At 44.3% G+C, this 22,419-nt stretch overlaps 3 protein-coding genes and 1 long non-coding RNA gene across 5 annotated transcripts; 2 read left to right on the plus strand and 2 right to left on the minus strand.

Annotated features, from left to right (window-relative positions):
• Positions 1-8,262: 8,262 nt before the first annotated feature.
• Positions 8,263-8,820, minus strand: LOC136470014 (leucine-rich repeat receptor-like kinase protein FLORAL ORGAN NUMBER1). The gene has a single exon (XM_066467994.1). It carries the CDS (start codon positions 8,818-8,820, stop codon positions 8,263-8,265), a length of 558 nt encoding a protein of 185 aa, XP_066324091.1.
• A 4,133-nt stretch (positions 8,821-12,953) lies between these two features.
• On the plus strand, positions 12,954-17,477 carry LOC136477371 (uncharacterized). 2 transcript variants are annotated; one of them, XR_010763996.1, is made up of 8 exons: positions 12,954-13,295; positions 14,097-14,243; positions 14,580-14,678; positions 15,310-15,501; positions 15,773-15,892; positions 16,294-16,365; positions 16,828-17,249; positions 17,349-17,477. XR_010763996.1 is itself a non-coding variant. In XM_066475514.1 (7 exons), exons 1-7 carry the CDS (start codon positions 12,996-12,998, stop codon positions 17,050-17,052), a joined length of 1,155 nt encoding a protein of 384 aa, XP_066331611.1. In that variant the 5' UTR covers positions 12,954-12,995; the 3' UTR covers positions 17,053-17,312. The 2 variants fall into 2 exon arrangements, 1 of the variants encoding a protein (XP_066331611.1); XM_066475514.1 differs by lacking the exon at positions 17,349-17,477 and having other exon boundaries at positions 16,828-17,312.
• LOC136477375 (F-box protein SKIP31-like) lies at positions 17,400-18,817 on the minus strand. Its single transcript, XM_066475521.1, has 3 exons — positions 18,518-18,817; positions 17,946-18,105; positions 17,400-17,814 (listed from the first exon to the last, which is right to left on the minus strand). Exons 1-3 carry the CDS (start codon positions 18,594-18,596, stop codon positions 17,595-17,597), a joined length of 459 nt encoding a protein of 152 aa, XP_066331618.1. The 5' UTR covers positions 18,597-18,817; the 3' UTR covers positions 17,400-17,594.
• Positions 18,818-19,007: 190 nt separating this feature from the next.
• LOC136477376 (uncharacterized) lies at positions 19,008-20,671 on the plus strand. The gene is made up of 4 exons (XR_010764001.1): positions 19,008-19,304; positions 19,467-19,505; positions 19,659-19,743; positions 20,373-20,671. It is a non-coding gene; the product is annotated as an uncharacterized lncRNA (long non-coding RNA).
• Positions 20,672-22,419: the final 1,748 nt, after the last annotated feature.

Consider the following 22,419-nt stretch of genomic DNA (forward strand, 5'->3'; position numbering starts at 1 on the left):
TGGCCTAGGTCCGGGTCCTTGCTCCAGAGGCACCTCTGTCCAAGATAGCAGAGGAGGCTAAAAGCCAAGAATACCTTGACGTCGTTGAGAGGATGGAGCCTGAGGTCGAAGGTTTAGCCAGTAGGGTTGTAGACAGTCTAAATATTGACATTTCCCTTCCTGATGACAATGCCTCATCCGATTGATCAGCCCCTTGTAATATTACACTCCACTTTAAATGAAGATTCTTTATTTTCGTTGATGTATTCTTTGCCTGGGTGTGGTCGAAGTTACTTGACTTGCTGAGTACTTTGTCCCGTTTTCGTCTCTGTTCCGCAAAACAACTCTGTGCGTTTTCCTGACGAGACCCCTCGATTTGTCGAGTACTTTTCTTTTCTTCCTCTTTTGTGATCCGTCGAGTGCTTTGTCCACGCTATGACTTGTTAGATGTAAATCTTTGTGTTGACAACCTTTCGTCCGCGCTATGTAAAAATGACTCAGCATAGAATGTTGCCTTGATGAACTTCGGCATCCGAATGCTTTTTTGAGTGGCGCTTGTGCTTTTCTGAGGAAAAAGTATTCCTATCTGGATGTAGCTCCCGAGCCTCTTGCTTTTCGGAACGAAGAGCTGGAGGGTCTTTTGAAGTTCAATTTCGGTCGACTAGTTTTAGGTGTTAGCTTTTAGCTACCCTCATTGGTGTGCTCAAGCATCTTTTCAGCTATTTTGCTCTTGGCCGGGATGCTCAGGCATGTTCTCGGCCATTTTGCTTTTTGTTTCGGGTGTTAGCTTTTAGCTACCCTCATCGGCGGGCTCAAGCGTGTTTTCAGCTATTTTGCTCTCGGCCGGGATGCTCAGGCATGTTTTCAGCCATTTTGCTTTTTGTTTCGGGTGTTAGCTTTTAACTACCCTCATCGGCGGACTCAAGCGTCTTTTCAGCTATTTTGCTCTCGGCCGGGATGCTCAGCCATGTTTTCAGCCATTTTGCTTTTTGTTTCGAGTGTTAGCTTTTAGCTACCCTCATCGGTAGGCTCAAGCGTGTTTTCAGCTATTTTGCTCTCGGCCGGGATGCTCAGGCATGTTTTCAGCCATTTTGCTTTTTATTTCGGGTGTTAGCTTTTAGCTACCCTTATTGGCGGGCTCAAGCGTCTTTTCAGCTATTTTGCTTTCGGCCAGGATGCTCAGGCATGTTTTCAGCCATTTTGCTTTTTGTTTCGTGAAAACAACTCGTTGGGAGTCATGACAAGACATGCTGTGGATGAATATCATCTTTATTGATCATGAATATAAACTAATACATATGTTGTTGAAGAATATTGTCCTTCGTCGATTGTGAACGTTGGTCCCTTGTGGCTTGCATATCTGTTTTTTCTTGAGTTGTTTTTACGCGTAGAATCTTCTTAGCTGGCTGATGTGCCATGTATTGCTGACTTTTTTCCATCTTCGGTTATTAACTTGTATGTGCCTGGTCCGGTGACTTTTGTGACAATGAACAGACCTTCCCATGAGTAGCTTATGTCGTCCGTCAGTCTTTTGTATCCTTCTTAGCACTAAGTCTCCGACTTGTAGTGATCGAGGATGGGTACTCTTGTTGTAGTGTCATCTTAGACCTTGTAGGTATCTGGCTGATTTGAGGGTGGCGTTTACTCTGACTTCTTCTGAGCTGTCGAGTTCTAATCTTCTTGTGTGTTCTGCTTCTTCTTCATCGTATTGTTCTATCTTTGGTGATGTCTAGATCAAGTTGGCAGGCAGTACGGCCTCTGACCCGTAAACTAGGAAGAAGGGTGAGTAGCCTGTTGCTCTGCTTATTTGAGTTCGTAGCCTACATACTACTTTTGGTAATTCTTCAATCCATTTGGACCCATAGTCCACTAGTTCTTCGTATAACCTTAGTTTTAATCCAGCTAGTATGAGTCCATTAGCCCTTTCTACTTGTCCGTTGGCTTCTGGATGTGCAACAGACGCATAGTCTATACTGAAACCACAGTCTTGTGCCCAGCTCTTAAATTCTATAGCTGTGAAGGGGGAGCCTAGATCTGTGATGATTGGATTGGGCATGCCGAAGCGGTGCGTAATGTCTTGGATGAACTTGACTGCTTTAATTGCGCTGTATTTCGCGAGTGGTTTGTATTCAATCCACTTGGTGAACTTGTTGATTGCTACAAAGATGTACTCGAAGCCGCCTTTTGCTTTCTTCAGGGGTCCTACTTGATCCAGCCCCCAGCAGGAAAAAGGCCAAGCGGGTGGGATGCAGATAAGATTATGAGCTGGTACATGGGCTTGTCTTGCAAACATTTGGCAACCTTTGCATTTTCTGACAAGTTCTTCTGCGTCTTTCAAAGCGGTTGGCCAGTAGAATCCGGTGCGAAATGCTTTGCCAACCAGTGTCCTTGAGGCGGCATGATTTCCACAGCAACCTGAGTGTATTTCGTCTAGGATCTCTTTGCCTTCTTCAAATGAGACACATTTTAGGAGTACTCCTGATGATGCTGCTCTTCTGTAAAGTCTATCTCCTACTAGGACGTAGTTTTTGCTTCTACGAACAACTTGGGTGGCTTCTGCTTTATCTGCTGGCAATTTATTTTCTTTGAAATAGTCGATGAAAACTTAGCTCCATGAAGTGTTGATTACCAAGATTTGAATGCTTTTAGCCTGAATTTCATGTGTTGTTTTATCGAGTTGTTTGATAGAGGGAACTGATAGCTCTTCTATGAATACGCCGGGTGGAACCTTCACTCTGTCTGATCCGAGCTTGGCAAGGACATCTTCTGCAATGTTGGAATCGCATAGGACGTGTAAAATTTCTAATCCTTGGAAATGTTTTTCGAGTTTTCGTATTTCAGCACAGTAAGCACCCATGTTTTCTTTGGTGCAATCCCAATCTTTGTTGACTTGGTTGATGACTACTGCTGAATCGCCATATACGAGTAATCTTTTTATTCCGAGGGTAATTGCCACTCGTAGCCCGTGGATGAGGACTTCATATTCTGCTTCGTTATTTGTAGCTTGCCATAATATCTGAAGGACGTACTTGAGTTGTTTTCCTTCTAAAGAAATGAGGAGGACGCCTGCACCGGCTCCGCCTAGTTTGAGTGACCCATCAAAGTACATCTTCCAGTGGTCAAGGATTGTATCTGATAAAGGCTGTTGAATCTCTGTCCACTCGACCACAAAATTGGCAAGGGCTTGAGATTTGATTGCCTTCCGCGGGGTGAAATTGATGTTAAGAGCTCCGAGTTCGACTGCCCATTTTGATATGCGTCCTATTGCATCTCTATTGTGTAAGATGTCCCCGAGCGGGAAGTCTATCACTACTGTGATCTAGTGGCTTTCAAAATAGTGACGAAGCTTGCGTGAAGTGATCAATAGGGCGTAGAGTAGTTTTTGTACATGCGGGTACCGTATTTTTGATTCAGATAATACTTCGCTGATGTAGTACATGGGTCGTTGTACTTTATACACGCATTCTTCTTCTTCTCTTTCTACGACTACTGCCGTGCTGACCGCAGCAGTAGTCGCCGCAATGTATAACATCAAGTCTTTGTCTTTCCTTAGGGGTGTGAGAATTGGTGAGGATGTGAGGTATGCCTTAAGTTTCTCGAAGGTTTCGTCGGCCTCCTTTGTCCACTCAAACTTGTCTGTCTTTTTTAGTAGTTTAAAAAAAGGTAACCCCTTTTCGCCGAGTCTTGATATGAAACGGTTGAGGGCCGCCATGCATCCTGTTAGTTTCTGCATATCTTTGATACTTCTAGGTGGGCCCATTTCTGTTATAGCTCGAATTTGCTTAGTGCTGGCTTCAATCCCGCGCTGACTAACCAAAAATCCGAGTAGTTGTCCTGAAGGAACCCCGAATACACATTTATTTGGGTTCAACTTCCATCTCCATCTCTTCAAGTTTTCGAATGTTTGCTCTAAATCTTCAATCATAGTGTCTCAGTTCTTCGTTTTCACCACTACATCATCCACGTATGCCTTCACATTTTCACCGATTTGATCCCCAAGGCAAGTTTGGATAGCTCTTTGGTATGTGGCGCCGGCGTTCTTTAGTCCAAACGACATGGTCTTGTAACAGTAAGCACCGAACGGAGTAATAAAAGATGTCTTGCTCTGGTCGTGTTCTTTTAATGCGATCTGGTGATATCCTGAATAGCAATCGAGAAAGGATAATAGTGCAGACCATGCTGTTGAGTCGACTATCTGGTCAATACGTGGTAGCCCGAACAGATCTTTTGGGCAATGTTTGTTGAGATCTGTGTAGTCAATGCACATACGCCACTCGTTTGTGTTCTTCTTCTGCACAAGGACCGGGTTTGCTAGCCAGTCTGGATGAAGGATTTCTCTGATGAATCCGGCTGCCATCAGTTTTGTGATTTCCTTTTTAATCGCTGCCTTTTTGTCGGGTGAGAATCGTCGTAGCCGTTGCTTTATAGGCTTGGAGCTTTCATTAACATCAATTCTGTGCTCAGCCAACTCTCTTGGGACACCTGGCATGTCGGCCGGCTTCCAAGCGAAGATATCTTTGTTGTCCCGAAGAAAGTTGGTGAGCGCACGTTCCTATTTTGCCGAGAGGTGAGCACTGATAGTGGCCGTCTTGGAGGTATCGCCAGTACCCAGGTCGATCTGCTTGACATCGGCTTCTTTTGGTGGCATGATGATGCTGGGCTTTTTAGCCGGTATTTCTAATTCTTCTTGGCTTATCTCTACAGCAATTGTGGCTATTTCTTTTTTACTTTGGTCATCTTGTGCTCTAGCTGCAATCTGGATTGCTTGAACATCGTAGTCAAAGGCGCGTTTCAAGTCACTTCGAAGGGAAAGTACTCCATTAGGTCCTGGCATCTTGAGCAGCAAATACGGGTAATGCGGTATCGCCATGAATTTCGCTAGTGCTGGTCGTCCAAGAATCGCGTGGTATGATGACTCAAAGTCCGCCACCTCAAATTTGATGAATTCCGTACGGTAGTTTGAGGGTGTTCCAAAAGTGACTGGTAGAGTAATTTGTCTGAGCGGCATGGCTGCTTTGCCGGGTACTATTCCGTAAAAAGGTGTGCTTGTTGGTGTGATCATCCCGGCGAGTTGTAGTCCCATCTTCCTTAGTGTTTCCGAAAAGATGATGTTGAGTCCGGCTCCCCCGTCGATTAATACTTTGGTGACAGTCATACCAGCAATAGTTGGATCTAGCACCAGTGGATAATGGCCTGCGTTTCCCACGCTACTCCATTGGTCTTCTCTGGTAAATTGGATAGGATACTGTGACCAATTGAGATATCTTGGTGTAGCTGGTTCTGCTGTCATGATAGTCCGTAGTGCTAGTTTTTCTTGATGTTTGCTTCTGCAATCTGGAGCCCCTGAGAAGATCACTGCTACCGTTCCCCTGGGTTTTTGGAATCCTTTGTCCTCGTGGTTGTCTTCGTCTTTTTTCTGATTGTCCTCTTTGGTGTTCTCCTTACTATCTTTTCTTGCGTATCGATCATTGAAAGTGTAACAATTTCCGATGGTGTGCCTCCCATTAGGGTGCAATGGGCAACGTATGTTTTCAATGTCATCATATCTTCTGGGTTTGAAAAACTTCTTTGATTTGTCGGCCATTGCCATGGTATTGTCTGGTCTACGTTTCCTTTCTTGATGTCTGCTGTTTCGATGATTTTGCTTGTCCGGGTTGTCCTGGTTGCTTCTATCCGAAAACCTCTCTCGTGTTTTTCTTCTGCAGTAATCATCTTTTCCACTGTTCGCCTGAATTCTTCATTGTTTCTTGGATTTTCTTTGCAGAAATCTTGAAATTGCCACCTAGCCATGATTCCGTGAGAGAAAGCTTCAATTACTTCTCGTTCGATGATGTCATGCACTTGAGCCCGTAATTCGCCGAATCGTCGATAGTAATTTCTAAGACTTTCGCCTCCCTTTTGCTTGAGTCCTTTCAGTTCTGCATGAGTGATTGGGTGTGTAATGATTCCTGCAAAATTTTCACAAAAAGCTCTTTGCAAGTCCTCCCAATTTCTGATAGACCCTGGATTTAACTTGTCGAACCATTGGAGGGGCATAGTTTCTAGTGCCATGGGAAAGAACAAGGTTTTGATATCACCGTCTCCTCTGGCTAGTTCAATTGATTGTGAATATATTCTGAGCCATTGCCTTGGTTCGGTTTTGCCATCATACTTGGAGTGGTTAGACGGTTTGAATTTGTGAGGTAATCGTACTGATGCCAACCTGTTTGCGAAACAGGGGAATCTGTCGTGCGTTCCGGCTTCTTTGAATTCGGATTCGGCTCCTTCTTCTGGCCAAGTGTTGTTTTGATGGGAATAAGTCTGCGAGGCTGTCTGGGTAGGCACCCTACTCCTGGTCTTTCTTGGTTGTTCAAATTGGTGGCCTTGATTATGTTCCTTCCTACTTTCTCCGTTATGGCTTCCACCTGGCCCAAGTCTTTCAAAAGCGGACTTCCTTTGATTTTGATCTTCTTGCCTGTGGGTTGTTGATCTGGCGGGTAGTCTTGATCGGGCTCTCTCTTCATGCGTTCTTGGGATCGTCGACCGGAGCAAGTCCTGGAGCTGTTCATACTTCTCTCTGTGATGTGAAGTTGCCCTAAGTTCTTCTAATGCTTCTCGAATCTTATCGTAAGGCGTATTCACCGTGCGTCTTTCTTTGACTTCTTGTTGTGATTTTCTTTTGTCGTATTTAGCCAAATCTGACTCGTATCTGATCCAGGCTTCCCTGCGCTGCCTAGCGCGGTTTTGGCGCCCTTGCTTCAACTTGTTTTTCCTTTCTCTAGCCTGTTTCTGACTCTCGGTTTCTCCATCGTAGCCCTAGGCAAAGGGTGATATGTTGGATTCTGATTCATCTGACGACCTGACATCAGGTGCTTCTGGGGGTTTTAATGGTGACCGAGGACGTCGAACCATGAGTACTTCCCGTGCGTGAGCCATCCTGTTATTGGTGTTAGTTTTCATAGAGTTGCTGATGATTTCAGTAGATGCCTCGATGTCGCAGATCGAGTCTCCTTCTTGGTAAGGTAGAATAGCTGTTGTTGTTGTGCCAACTAGTTGGGTTCCGCTATCTTCAGGAATGGAACCTGGCCAGTGGATGATACAGTCTTGCGATGTTATCGTTAGCACGAGACCCTCCTGGGCTCCTGTCAGTGGTATCCCAAGCATTGGATTGAAAGACCTTTCGATCTGTCCCTGATAGGATTTTGTCATGTTGTCGAGCCCAAATGGAAAAGAACTCGACTTTTTGAAAGAACTCTGAGAGTAATCCGAGTTGTTTTGGGTTGTGCTCTGGAATCCTGCCAAAAAAGAACTCGGTTTCTTGAAAGCACTCGAATAAGGCTTCATCTTGGACACGGAGCTTGAATTCGAGTCGGATGCGCGTAGCCGTGAAATCTTATTCGAATCGGATATTATGAGCTGCGCGAATCTTCTGGTGAGCTGATCCGTCGTAATTGTCGAAATAGGAAATTCTTCATGATGATCTGGATCTTTGAGGAGATGGCTTTGAAGCCTGCCGTAGTTGTCCGCCTCGCAGATCCATGAGCCGAAGATGAAAGTTGATCCCGTCGGGAAGATCATGTTATCGAGGTCCATCGAGCTCTCGGATGCAAAGTCACCGAAAAACCCCTACCTGGTACGCCAGCTGTCGATGTTTTACCACCGATAGCCTGCCACGGGGGTACCCGGGGCAGTATGTTCGGGCTTCGGCGTATGCTGAACTCGATGGTTAACGCAAGAGACAGTCAATTTATCCTGGTTCAGGCCCTCGATCGTGGATCGAGTAATAACCTTATGTCCAATCGGCGTTAGCCTTTGCGTTGGATTGATTGTGATATGTTGTGTTGTACCGTCGTCCTCCCGCCTAGGAGCCCTGCCCTCCTTTATATAGTCAGGAGGCCAGAGTCCTAGTTGGTTTACAATGAGAGTTCTCTAGTAGGATTACTGAATAGTACTACTACTAGGATTACAAGGGAAGAATCCTAGTTAGACTAGATCTTCTCTCTCCTTTGTGGGGTATCCTGTGGGTCCCGTATCGACAATTGGAGCACGATGAGCGACATGGGCGAGTCACGAGAGGAGCGCGGCGATGAAGTCGGGCACTGGGCCATGGAGCCGGTTCAGGAACAGGTTGAGCAGCCTGAGCGAGGTGAGCGACGCCAGCGAGCGAGGGACCTCGCCCGTGAGCATGTTGTTGGAGAGGTCCAGCGCGGTGAGCGACGTGAGGTTGCCGAGCTCCGGCGGGATGGGCTGGGAGAGCTGGTTCATGTGGAGGAACAGCGTGTCGAGCGATGCGAGCGCGCCGAGCTACGCGGGTTCCCGCCCCGTGAGGCCGTAGTTAAAGACGTCCAGCACGGTGAGGTTGCGCAGCGCGCTGAGCGCCGGCGGGATGCCGCCGTCGAACATGTTGTAGTACCACCAGGTAGAGCTCCCGGAGCGTGGTGAGGTTGCCGAGCTCCGGCGGGATGCGCCCTGCAGGTTGTTGCCGTTGAGGGACAGGTACTCCACCACGGGCATCGCGCCGTATGCCGCCGAGATCTCGCCCGTGAAGTAGTTGCCGCCGAGGTCCAGGTACCGGAGCCTCGGCAGTCCCGCGACGCCAAGCGGGAGCGGGGACGAGAAGTTGTTGTTGTAGGCGTCCAGCACCTCGAGCACGGGAAGCGACGCCAAGTCCCAGCCGCCGTCGAGGTCGAGCCCGCCGCTCAGTTGGTTCCCGGACACGTTGACGTGGCGCAGCGCCGGGAGCGGCGACGCGATGGCGACGGCGCCCACGATGCCGTTCCCGGCCAGCGAGAGGCTCTCGAGAGCGCCGAGCCCCGTCACGTGGACCGAGACGGGCGCCGCGCCGCTGGCGGACACGTTCATGTTGGCGATGTCGACGGCGACCACACGCCCGGCCGCGCTGCACCGGATGCCCGTCCAGGCGCACACCGACAAGATCGTCACCAGCGGCCGGTCGATGTTCGGCGACCACGTCAGAAGATAAAAAAAGGCAGGGGTTTTCTGCAAATGTACTTTGGATTTAAGGTTAAATAAATAGTTATGGACCTGTATCGAATTATTTTAAAAGTTTATGAACCCAAAAACCCACTTTCAAAGTTGATGGACCTAAGTGAACCACCATGCATTTAACTCTATTTATATTTTGGTCGTGCACTACAGTTTTGACTTAACCGTTCAGACACCATCATCCTTCAATTTTCAATCCATTCGGCTCGTGCAAACAGACTACGTGGACCAATCTGATCACTAACGAATTAACCGATTGCTATTAACAAATGGGGCATCACTTGGTTCACTGGCCATCCCCTAACCAGACTTGCTGGAGCCAATTTCAGTCCGTTTAGTTGGCTGAATATACCTCCTAGCCAGACTCTAGCAAGTCACTCGGGTGTCTTGGCTGGCTAAAAAAAACATAGGAGTCGGGCGTTTTTCTAGAGCCAGGCCCGAGCCAGCCCAGTGTTGGTTCTCCTCACCACCCCGCCCCTCACCTACCGGCCGACAACACGGCACGCAAAGGAGGACGAATCATGGCGGCAGCCTCCTTGGCCACGCCCCGCTCCTCGGCCTGGGGACATTATGCATAATTGCTCCGTTCGCTGGTCTGAAACTTGGCTGAAATTGGCTGAAAAATACTGTTCCAGCTGAATTGTTGTGAGAGAAAAATATTGTTCCGGCTAAAAAAAAAGTCGAACAAGCCGAATATGGGATAAACCGAACATGGCCATATGTCTTTAAGTTTGTACAGCATTGCATCGATCTCTTGACATTATGCAGTCATTATGCCGTTCTCGGAGGTCACAGGAGCAAGGTTTTTACTTTGTGAGTGAAAACATGGTGTAGAATTACTGAGTGAACTGAATTGCAAAACAAGGAACGTGACTTGTTGGATGAAATGCCTCAAACGGATAACCTTACCAATTCGCAGAAGAGATGACTGTATAAAAAACAAACCAGATAACCAAACACACTCTGAGACTAGTCAGACCTACGTAGTAGAAAGCATAGACAACCAAAAAGCCAGAAAATTGGCTTGGTGGGAGCACGCGGCTAAGCCAGGCTCCGTTCACTGATCTGAATTTTGGCTGAAACTGACTGAAAACACTGTTCTGGCTGAATTATTGTGAGAGAAAAACACTGTTCTAATTAAAGTCGAAATATGGGCAAGCCGAACGGTAACCAGCTAACAAAACGCGCCTGGGGGAAAACAGAGCAGGGCCCGCTGTTACATTCTTGATTCTTGCGTCGCATCATCAGCTGTTCATTAACCGGGAGGGACCGCCAAACGCATCACAGGCGCCCGCCCGTGCACGCCGAGTTGCCGACATGCATGCTGGCGAGCGTACACATGCCCTTGGCGCAGCACGCTCGGGTGCATGATTAATCGGAGAAAAGGAGACGTGCGACCTGCCGAGATCGAGCCATATGCTCGATTGGTCACACACGACGAGACCCCGAGCGGCCGGGCGCCGGTCGGTGCCGCCGTGCCGGTGCACTGGCTCCAGCTGCTCCACTAAAGAAAAGGTGGCAGCGGCAGTGGCAGAAACAGTGGCTAGCAGGCGGAATCAGTGGTCACCCGTCAGTCCGTCGCCGTCAATATCGTTTGCCTTTGAGCCTGGCCTTGTCTATATTGTAAGTTTTTTCACTCTTTCTATCACATCAAATCTTTGGACATATATATATGTAGTATTAAATGTAGATAAAAAAATAACTAATTATATAATTTGATTATAAATTACGAGACGAATCTTTTAAGCCTAGTTAGGTCATGATTGGACAATAATTATCAAATATAAACGAAAATGCTACAGTGTTAAATACTGATTCCTAACCCCATCTAAACAAGGCGCTGTTCTGCTGGCTGCTGCTGCCGGCTGACAACTTACTGTAGCCGACACCTAGGCCAGCCTAGATCTCGGACTGTAGCACACGCACAGTGTCGGAGTATCAGCCGGGTAGGCGAGAAAAGGGAAGCGGTATACGACAAAAAATCGAAGTCACTGGTGGGATAACGAATCGTGGATAGTTGAATCCGAATCAGAAATCAGAAAGTTTTGATCCATCAAGTCAGTTTGTGCGTATCTCAGCAGTTAGCCTGATACATTGGTCATCAAAGTAATTAGGAGTCACACGATCGCGAAAAAGTTACGAGTGTTGCATGAATGAGTCTCAGCCCTTGTTTAGTTGGACCCCAAATCCAAAAAGTTGCTACAGTACTTGTCACATCGAATGTTTGTGGCCGTGCATGGAGCATTAAATGTAGACGAAAAGAAAAACTAATTGCATAGTTTGGTGGGAAATTGCGAGACGAACGTTTTAAGCCTAATTAGTCAATGTTTGGACACTATTTGCCAAATAAAAACGAAGGTACTACAGTAGCCCTGAAATCCAAATTTCGCGAACTAAACCAGGGCTCATACATTGTTTGGATCTTGGACGGTTGGACCCGAGTGACCTTAATTCGGAAAAAGTCTTCCTTAAACTAATGTCGTACTCTAATTTTGTCTTCTCAAAATCTAAAACCAAACATCTTACCGTTTGATTTGGATTCTCAAAACCCCTCAAATTATCTTTCTTTGGAGTAGGTTTGAAGGCAGTTTTGTTCTTTTTTAGTTAAAAACTTTGGTAAGTGATAAGAATTTAAAGCACAAAAAATGTCTCTAAGATTTAAAAATTCAGAAAAAATCTAGAGATAGAATGGGTTACGATAAATCCAAATAAAAACATCTAAATCTCATAAAAACATATTTTGAAACTTCAAAAACTAAGCTCTAGGAAAACAGGAAAGTTTCTAGAAAACTCTCAATTTTTTTAATTGATGTATATGTATAAACATGTTTTAAAACTTTGCTCGACAAAAATATGAAATACACATACATTAATATTGAATGCATAGTTTTTTTGCGAATATGCATCAGTGCTGGTTGCGTATTATGTTTTTTATTGCTAAAGTTTTTAAAACACGTTTAAATGTCAATTAGAATGTTATATATATATATATATATATATATATATATATATATATATTTGTTATTTTTTCATTTTTCTAGAGTTAAATATTTTTTTTGAAGCATCTCGAGATATTTTCATGAGCTCTAAAAATATATTTGATTTCGTGTTCCAAACTTTTTCTAAGATTTTGGTTGAATTTTTTAGAGATATTTTTTGTGTTTTAAAGATCTTGTCAAGTATTTATTGAATTTCTTCAATAAAAAGACAAACAACCTTCAAAACCACTCCAAATCAGGAAAGAAAAGTAATTTAAATGGTCTTGACAGTAAGATGTGTTTTAGAGTTCAAGGAGAAAAATCATAATACGATGACAGTCCAAATAGGTGGGATAGATTTTTCCCACCTAATTTCAGCTTCATGTCAAGGACGAACAGATCATGCACCTTCATGATAATGGGCTGGGTGGACCTCAGCTTCATGTCAAGGCCGAACAGATCATGCACCTTCATGTAAATGGGTTGTATTTTTTTTAGGGGAATGTAAATGGGTTGGGTGGACCTCATATCTTAAGCCCATTTACAACAAGGCACGAAATTGATGAGAATATAGGCCTTATTTGAATCTCATGTTGGGTTGTTATGCTCGGACACTTTTTTGGGCTGGGTAATGCTGGCTTTCACGAATTTCTTTTTGCATAAGCTTTAGACAACCTGATTTTGTTTTTTCTTGTAAATAAATGACATGGGAACACATTAGCAATGCAGAAATGGCGACATGCAAAATCAACTGAACACTTTCTTCTAAGAATTAAGCAGTACACCTTTGCTTTTTTAGCTAATTTCTTTGTCAAATTGAGCAGAAGAAATGCCTAACTCAGTGATAAAATATCATCTTTTTTATTTGTTTCGAAATATACAATATTTCCATGCGCTGCAGCTCTATTGCAAACAGTGAGACATTTGCATTAGTAATACTGTAATAAAAATAAACAAATAAATAAACGGGAGCACATCAAAATAGCACATAGCGAAAAGCCCCTACAAAACCCTACCTCATCCCATCGCTCGCATCTCACGGGGAAGACTAGTATGCTCGCCGCCGCCTGTAGGCTGTCGCAGCGAGCCGTCACGTCTCCTCTCCTAGGCATCGCGCGATCCCAAATCCGAAACCCTTTCTCCACCATGGCGTCTCTCTCGCCGGCAGCCGCCTCGCCGAAGAGGCTGAGGGTCTACTCGTCCGCCGCCGCCGACGGCGACGGCGCGGGGAGCGGCAAGCGCGTGGGGACCCACAACGGCAGCTTCCACTGCGATGAGGCGCTTGGCTGCTTCCTCATCCGCCTCACCTCCCAGTTCGCCGGCGCCGACGTCGTCCGCACCCGCGACTCCCAGGTCACTTTCTCGCGGCTACCGGCTCGATTATCCTAGCATTCTTGCGTGCTCCCCCCCAGTTTCATGTTTTTTAAAAAAAAATAACTTCTCGAATGACTTTGGGGCGGTGACAGTGAGTGTTGGCTGGTTCTGAGGTCTGTATGCGAGCATTCATAGACTTTACACGTTGAGTGGACTATCCACACGTCCCTAGATGCGAATTTATGTTGCTGAATGGTGTTGATATCTCCAAATTTCGTAAGCTCATGTGCAAAAATACCGTCAGAATAATCGATAAGGATGTTTTTTCCCTCTCCCTAACACATCAGCTGTACCCATGCACTTGCTTAGGTGTTGATTGGTTTGAGGAATGGGGATCTTCTCACTTGTCACTTTTTTGTGCGGTTTGAGGAATGGATGGGTTGATCTATCACCACTTCATCCTCACAAGCTAATAATTAGTCCTCATAAGCTAATAATTAGTCGAGGCATGAGTTATGTATTGATTCCACCAAAATCCATTCCTTGAACCAAACACCCCCCTTAGATTTCATACCGCTATATTACAAGGTCTGAATTGAAACCTTAGAAATTTAGTGAATGTGTGTACTTCGTCCTGTCACCTGGGACATAAATTCAACCTGTCTATTTTGCTAAATGGGTCGATTGGTTTAATACACTGTTGAATTGCCTTTGCACACATGGTAAATAATCCATTTGTTCATTACCTAAAGTCTATTGTTGGTATATAAGTGCAATAATAGGGCTGCATCCTGCAACTGCACTCATGTGTTTGCCTCCATTTCTTGAAGTTCGATATAGATCCTTGATACATTGGATGCTGTTCTTGATGTTGGGGGTGTCTATGATCCCAGTCGGCATCGCTATGATCATCACCAGAAGGGCTTCAGTGAGGTTTTTGGACATGGATTCAACACAAAACTTAGCAGTGCTGGACTTGTCTACAAGGTACTTCCCATGGACAATGCTAATTTTGAATTTCTTTCTACAAAGTTCCATTGCCCTCAGCAATAACACTTGCATATAATCCCCCGAGAAGTAAGATTTTGTTATGAAGTTAAGTAACATCTGCTGTTGGGTTTTCAACTGCACCACATCACCTGGTGGATCCTTGACGGGACGCACAGCTTTTATTTTGTATGCACAGCATTGCCTTGATGTTCTAAGTTATTGAGGCTTACAAGTTGCACATTGGAGATTGTTATTAGTATTCTTGTAGTTGTTTTATCTTCATTTCTGACAGAAATGGAATGCTTATAGTTGAAACTTGCTCTAATTTTGCAGCATTTTGGTAAGGAGATAATTGCAAAGGAGCTTGGGGTTAATGAAGATCATGAAGATGTTCACCGTTTGTATCTCTCAATATATAAAAGCTTTGTTGAGGTGTGAATCTGATTACTTGACAGTGTAGTTTTTTTGGGTGTATCATGAGTAAACGTCTACGCTAATCCTTGTTCTGTCTTTTTAATTTGTTTTAATAAAAAATTGGTGACTGTCATCAACCCCAAGCTTTTATCTGACATTGGCTACTGGGAAATTTTATGGTAGCATCCATTTGCTTATTGAGGCTTTAGATTATGTTTTCTCCCACCTTCTGCATTCATTCTTTTGGTTGGATCTTATGAATGGAAGAAATACCAGCAGATATTCTTTCTCATTGTTGGGAAATTGTGGGCTTAGTAATTAATTTTTGATGGATTCAATGTAAAACACGCATCATCTGTTTATGCACATATGTCTATTGAAGTCCCACTTAGAATAAACTTTTTTAGCTTATTCAGGTGACGAGATTTATCGACTTCTTCAGTCCAAAAGGAAGTGTTAATGAACCAATTATACAATTCATTAGTTGTCTTCTTCGATTACCACTTTAACTAGCTTCAATCCCTCGACCATCTTTTGACATCAATCTTGTTTGAGACACATCTAGTACTGTTTTTCTCTTCCATGTTTATGAGTTCTTTTAATTTTTGTTCGATGTGCTAAAGTACCCAATACCTTGGTCATGTTACAGGCACTTGATGCGATTGACAACGGAATCAATCAATATGACACAGATCAACCACCAAAGTATGTGAACAGTACACACTTGTCTTCACGCGTTGGGCGCCTTAATCCGGACTGGACTGATCCAGACCAGTCACCTGAGAAGGAGAATGCAGCATTTGAACAGGCAATGATACTAGCTGGAAGTGAATTTATGGAGGTATTTGACATTTTTGACTCATGCCTTAGTGCCATATTGTGTTAAGTTCATTCACTGCATAGGAATTAGTAGATTATGTGTTTTCTCTCGCTCCACTTCTTATATGATAATATTATCTGTCTGGTTATGTCCATCTGAGTGGCTTAGTAGATTATGTGGTATGTTTGCTATCACTCCTTTTTTTATATGACAATAGTATCTGTCTTGGTTGACTGTGTGTTTGCTATCGCTCCTCTTTTGTTATGACAATATTATCTATCTTCATTGCCAGAGTGTTCGCTTCCATGTTAAATCATGGTTACCGGCAAGGTCTATTGTCCTGGAGTGTTTGTTATCAAGAGGAAATATTGACCCAAGTGGAGAAATCATGGTTTTGGATAGATTCTGCCCGGTAAAGTCTTGACCTTTTTGTGTTATATCAAAATGAATCTCACCAATGTTCACAACTCAATTTTTCGGCTTGGTTTCTAAATTTAAAGGAAGCCATGAATGTTATGCTTGTCTGGTTGTTTTATTTTACCATCTTTCATGTGCATGATATTTTGTGATGTCGACCTGAGATCATGTGCTCTTGTGTTGTAAAAATAGACATTTGAAAATCGTTGCACCCCCTAAAAGGGAAAATACATGGTTTGTGCTTTAGGTACCATCTTCAAACTTGGGCTGACCTATGTTTGGTGATTGTAACAAGCTATTTAATTTAGTCATTATATCTTTGAACTTGCTTATCAAAGTGCTTTGATTGACTGCCATATCGAACATGTAAGCTGACCATTTATCCTACAACAACAGTGGAAACTTCATCTATTTGAGCTTGAAGAGGAGCTGAAGACTGATCCTTTGACCAAGTATGTGCTGTATCAGGTAAGAGTCTTCCCTTCTTAGACTACAATTCAACATGAATTTCATGATGCTTCTTAGTTCTCATGCTATTGAAAGACAAACATGATGCAATTTGTAGCAGTCTATGCTGTAACCCTGAAATGATTTGTTTCTCGGCCACTAAAGGAAAGCAGGCTTTTGTATACTTACTTTTTTACTGGTTCCTGACCGTTCAAGTGTATACTCGTTTCTATTGGTAGCGGACTACTCTTATTTAAGTGTACATTTTTTTTTTACTTGTTGCTGAATTCCCCAACATTTTGTATTCTCTGATCTAATAGCTCCATATTCAATCTCATAAGCAAGGTAACATCTCCTTTGTTATGTCCGAACTGATAAAATTTTAAATTGCTTCCGTAGATTTTTTAGCCTTGTTATTTACCTTTTCTTCTCAAAACCCAATATCATTGCTACATGTATTTGATTTTCACTGCTTAATTGCAGGATGAGAGGAGCAAGAGTTGGCGAGTCCAAGCAGTCGGAGTTGCTCCTGACAGGTTTGAGAGCCGAAAGGCTCTGCCAGAGAAGTGGAGGGGCATGAGAGACGACGGACTTTCTGCAGAAACCGGCATTCCTGGTTGTGTGTTTGTCCATATGAGTGGCTTCATTGGGGGCAACAAGACCTATGAGGGAGCATTGGAAATGGCAAGAGCTGCTCTGAAATGCTGATTCAACCAAAGCATCTTACCAGTAATAGTCTACCCATGTTACCATTGTCTCAGTAAACACATCAGCAACACAGGATGCAATTGCGCCTTGGCCCATGTGATTGACGCGTAGTTGTAGCTGACATTGATTCTTACATTGATCTTCTGTTATCCTCATCTTACAGACGAGCTCGATTGATCTTTGTTTCGTGGAATCTGGTAATGCTTAGAATGTGACAATTTATCAGAAAAAAATGATGGAACTTATTACTCCCCTGGCAACTCATCCATATCTCAAGCATGTTTTTATTTTTGCAGTATTCATTTGTGGCCCGGTAGAGTCTGTGTGCGCATTGACAGACAAAAATGAATGCAAACAAAGGTTGTGACTCGAATTATAATTTCAGGTTGACGTAAACATGATGCTCAACTTACATGAATTGAAGGTGAGATACTAACATGTAGTATAGCAACACTATGCACGAGCTATGCAAATTAACAACAGTCATACAGCGTTGAACAATGTGCTGATGGTCAGGGGCACAGGTTAGCACGTGTTCAGGCTCAGGCCTTGACACGTTTGGCGTCCGCACAGGCTTTCTCCAGATCCCCAAGGAAGAACAGGATCCGGTTGGATATCTGCCGGTGCTCGTCCCCAGCGTCCTGCTGCGGCGCGTTCTTGCCGCAGTCGCCGTCCGTGTCCTGGCGGGAGCCCAAGTACCTCTGGATCTCGCCCTGGTAGATCAGGTAGTAGTCCTTCCCTTCCCTGATGATCCTGACACCCCTGAGAAAGAACGCGGCTCGGTCACACTCACAGGCCAAATAAAGGAGACGGCTCAACTGTTGCTCGACATGGCGATTGCCAATTGGCAACATCGGAAGCAGTGGAACAGATAGGTGAGGTGAGTCGCTTACAGTCCGTATCGGTCGCACCGGTCCTGCACGACGAAGACGTCCTTCCAAGACTTGGAGCCCTCCGGCGCGTAGAACGCTGCGGCGTCCGCTCCCCACCTGTCGTTGAACAGCTTGCGCCACAGTTCATCGTCGGAGGTCAACGCACTCCATTTCCTGCAAACTGAGCCAGGAGCAGCATCGTAACTCACCTGAAAAAGATATCACTACCGTTGTACTACGGAGTACATGCTATCTGCTGGTAGTATCAGCTATGAAGCTATCACTCGATGCAACGCCTGGAACGTTTTCAGGCTTCAGCTTGTACAGAACACAGGGTATACAACCGATCCGATTTGACAATCTAAGACTTGGAAGAGGTCTACAGAGATACACAATCAAAATCTGAATTGTCAACGGAAACCAAATATATACTAAATTGGACATTAAGAATTCCGACAAAGGGAAGTTCAGAATTACAGAGAAACTGAAATTTGGGGGGGGGGGGGGGGGGGGGGGGGGGGTGACAGAGCAATTTCAATACTCGTGCTTCCAATTCCTCATTGGGATGCGATAATTTTGAGGAGGCGTCAAACCTTGGGGAGCAGAAGCGAGGGACTGGTGGTCCAGGAGGTGGAAGATCTTGAGGCACAGTTCTCTAGGCAACCCATCCATGTCTGAATTCTCCTCGAGGCTTTCCCGGTTATATTATAGCGATGCGGCTCCTCCGTCCCGAATTCTCGCACTCACCAAGAAGCTGTAGCGGAGACTCGAAAGCTCTGTTTCTCTTCTACCATGCGACTGCTCCTCGGCCTTCCAGATCCGGAGTTGAAGGTGAAGAGCTCGAGGGACGAGGGGTGGACGACGAGTGGAGAGGAGAGGGGATGAGAACATGCGGGAAGGAGAAGCAATAGCAAGCAAAGGTCGTTGGCCCCCGCCGGTAGTTAGATGCAGCCAACGGCTTTGCCGCTTGCGGTCCCTTTGGCTTTGCGGCTTTGTCTCTCTAATCGGCGGCGTGCCTGAGATGAGAGTAACGTGGAGAACGTTCGCTGCTGACACGTCGGTCCCGAGGTAGTCAAGCGGCGCATGGCCGGACGGTCAGAGACGGGGGTGCGTGCGCGTCCGCCCAGGTGACAGTTCCGTGCGTCGCAAGAGACATGAGCGGAGCGGCGCTGGATTGACACCTCGCACCACCTGGCAGTGTCCCGTCTCACGTGCGTCCCGGGCATTACGCTCCAAGGCTCCTCCAACCCGAAGGAGGTCTCCGCCTGCGTGGCTGACTCGCTCGATCACGGCGTCTCATCTTTAAGCCCTCGCCTCAGCGTCGGCCGCCGGGCCGTCGGATCTCTCGTAAGGATTCCTTACTGCATGGTGCTTTCAAAGGTGATTGATATGAGTTTCTCGTTCGAATATATCAGTTCCTCTTAATCAAGTTTCAGTCATCAATCAAAGAGACTTCGCGTGTTTTTTTAATGCGATTTACAGCCATTGCTTTGGTTCCGTTTTGGTGATTAATGCATTTTGTTTCTGCTGTATTGGAATCAGGGAAGGGCGTTGCGGAGGACGCACGGAGGGAGGTCAGAGGTGAGCATTGGAGGCATGCATATATTCCCTGGATATGCATGGAAATATTCTGGTCCTTCATTTTCATTATACTTCCTGCTCTTCGATCATCTGATGCTCAGAAAACGAGTTCCTTAATCCTTATAGATTGTTCCTCTTCCCTTGTATACTCAGGCACCTCCAGTTTAGTGGTGGAACATAATGCTTGGAGTGTGATTCTGATCCCATAACGCTGTAGATAAAGAAACTGTCAACACAAGTACTGCATCTCCTGCTTTTTGTATGAGCTATTGTCACTTCGGAAATGGAAGCTGCTTTCATGGTCATTCATTACATGCTTATTTGTTATGATATCATTGTTGTTTTCATCAGTAAACCTAATATGTTTTTAAATTGTTTATGAGACCATTTTTGTTGTCATGCGCAGATTTTTGGTGGAACAGTTCATTTTCCACTATCTAAATCTGAACTCATTATTCTTTTTCTTGATGTATCTTATGCAATATAGCTTGAACTCTGAATTTTTGTCTGAACTATGGAATAGGTCAGCTTCGCAGTTGAATGACTGTGGTTACCTATGAGTTCCGCAATTAGTCCGCTGGGTTGATTTTGCGATTCTATATTTTTTCTGCTCCTACACAGAGGTTGCAACACCAGATTGCCTTACAAAGCTACAATGATATTTTTTGGTTTCTGATTAAGTATAAGCTGCTGTGGATGCTTGCTTGCACAAAATGTGTGGATTTTTCAATGCTATATTCAAGCCCCTAAAACAATCCTGATCCCAACATGTAACACCTAAACTTACAGATTATGATCATTTCACTATGATACATATTGTTTACATCATTGTCTGTATTCCGCTTAGTTTTAAGCCAACCTTTACAGTTTTTTGCTACGGGCTCCACGGAAAACAAGGCGACGGCACCAGATTCTTATGATTGCTTACATCATTGTTTGAGTTCTCCAATTTTGATTTTCTATGAACAAACCCTGTGTGAGATTGGGGTACAAAGGTAACAGGCCTTGTACTGTGATCTAAACATTTTTTTTTACTTGCTGTCCTGTTCGGCTTACCCCATATTCGGCTTGTTTGGCTTCTTTTTTCAGCCAGAACAGTGTTTTTCTCTCACAACAATTCAGCCGGAACAGTGTTTTTCAGCCAGTTTCAGCCAAGTTTCAGACCAGCGAACGGGTCAATGTGATTGAACTGCTTCAGTACTTTTATCTTGGATCTGTGCACACAAAACATGCAAACATGAAAGCCAAATATGCCTGATTGACCCCTAGGTTTTGCTGTCATACACTAAAAAATTGTTTAGGATAAAATGATAAAATGATTTTGGCACACATGGCCTTAGCCTTTCAGTAGAGATTTTCCAGTAAGTGTGTTGTGAAATTTTAAGCAGTTCCTGGAAATATTCAGTGATAAGATATCAAAGATCATACTCATTAGGATGCTAGCAAAAAAAATCTTCAGTCTATAATATTGGATTTAAGTTCACTTTTAGACTAAACACACATGATCTTTTCAAAGTTCTTTTAAGTACTACTTTTTTCTATGGTTTTGCTGCTCTTACAACAGACTTCTTTATAATAAGTAATAGCTATCATTCATAAAAAATTGTTAACAGAAAACCAATGAGACTGACTCTGCTGATTACCAACGTGACTAATCAAAGAAACAATGCTACTCACCAAGCAAAGGTGATCATTGAGGTAAATATAAGATTTTTACAATCAGAACCTATGTATGGGGAAACATATTTAAATAAAAGTTATGAACATTCTTTGTTGCTCTCCTATTTCATGGATCATAAAAGAAGTAACCGTCTTTTCAATTAGTATCTTGCACCAAGACAAGACAAAGTCCTTACTCTTTTCTTAAGAAAAAATAGTTCGATGATATTATTAATGTTGTACTCAATCCTTTTGTTGATTTTTGCAGTTTACTTCAAATGGCATCTGAGACTCTACTCAATCATTGTACAAAGTTATTAACTTCAGAGGTATTCAACCTGTGTTTGTGTCAGCTGTATGGGATATTAAAGTCCCTCCCAGAATCCATTTTTTTTCTTTGGTTGGTATCTAAAAACAAACTTCTCACTAGAGATAACTTGAGGAAAAGGAAAAAGCTGGATGATATCTCTTGCTTGTTTTGCTGTGAGGTGGAATCTGTGTTACACATGTTTTTTGAGTGTGCAGTAGCTGCACAGCTCTGGCGTGTTCTTTCTAATATTCTGGAAGTGAACCTGGGGGGTTCTTTTGAATCCATTGGCCAGTTTTGGCGTAGTAATAAAAACACGGTGTGGTGAATATAGTTACTGCTGCTGCTCTTTAGAATATTTGGAAGCTAAGAAATGACATCTGCTTTCAGAATGTAGGTTGGAAAGGGATGGATATCCTGCTGACCAAACTGGCTTATACGGTGCAAAATTGTCTAATTTTGTGCCCGGAAAACAAGAAACAGACTTTATCAAGAATTGTACTGGAGATCAAGAAGAAAGCTGCTATGGTGTTGTGGCTTCCTCCCACCAACTGAAGACGGCAATGGGTGTGGACGTTTCTCTGGATAAGCTGCTAATGGTGGACCAGCTGCAGAGTTTGCTGAAGATGAAGCCGGTGCTGGTTCCTTCTGGTGATGTTCAAGCCTGGAGCTCCTGTAGGCTGGCGTGAGAACCAGTCTGCTGCGGATGTAATGCATGGGGTTGTTCTTGTAGGTGGTTTTGTTGAGTCTATAGCTGTTAAGGCCTGTTGCTCTTTTCAGTCAAGTCTGTAGCTGATATGTTTGAGTCCTTGTGAGACCTCGCTAAATGGGCCAAGTTGGGCCGGTCTGATGGGCTGGGCCGAACAGCTGAGTACTGTAGCTCGGGTTGCCGGTTACCGTAGCAACGAAAGGTACTGTAGCTATGGGACTTTAGTCCCACGTTGGAAG

Source organism: Miscanthus floridulus, chromosome 8 (genome assembly GCF_019320115.1).
Source record: "Miscanthus floridulus cultivar M001 chromosome 8, ASM1932011v1, whole genome shotgun sequence".
In the NCBI taxonomy this organism is placed as follows: domain Eukaryota; kingdom Viridiplantae; phylum Streptophyta; class Magnoliopsida; order Poales; family Poaceae; genus Miscanthus; species Miscanthus floridulus.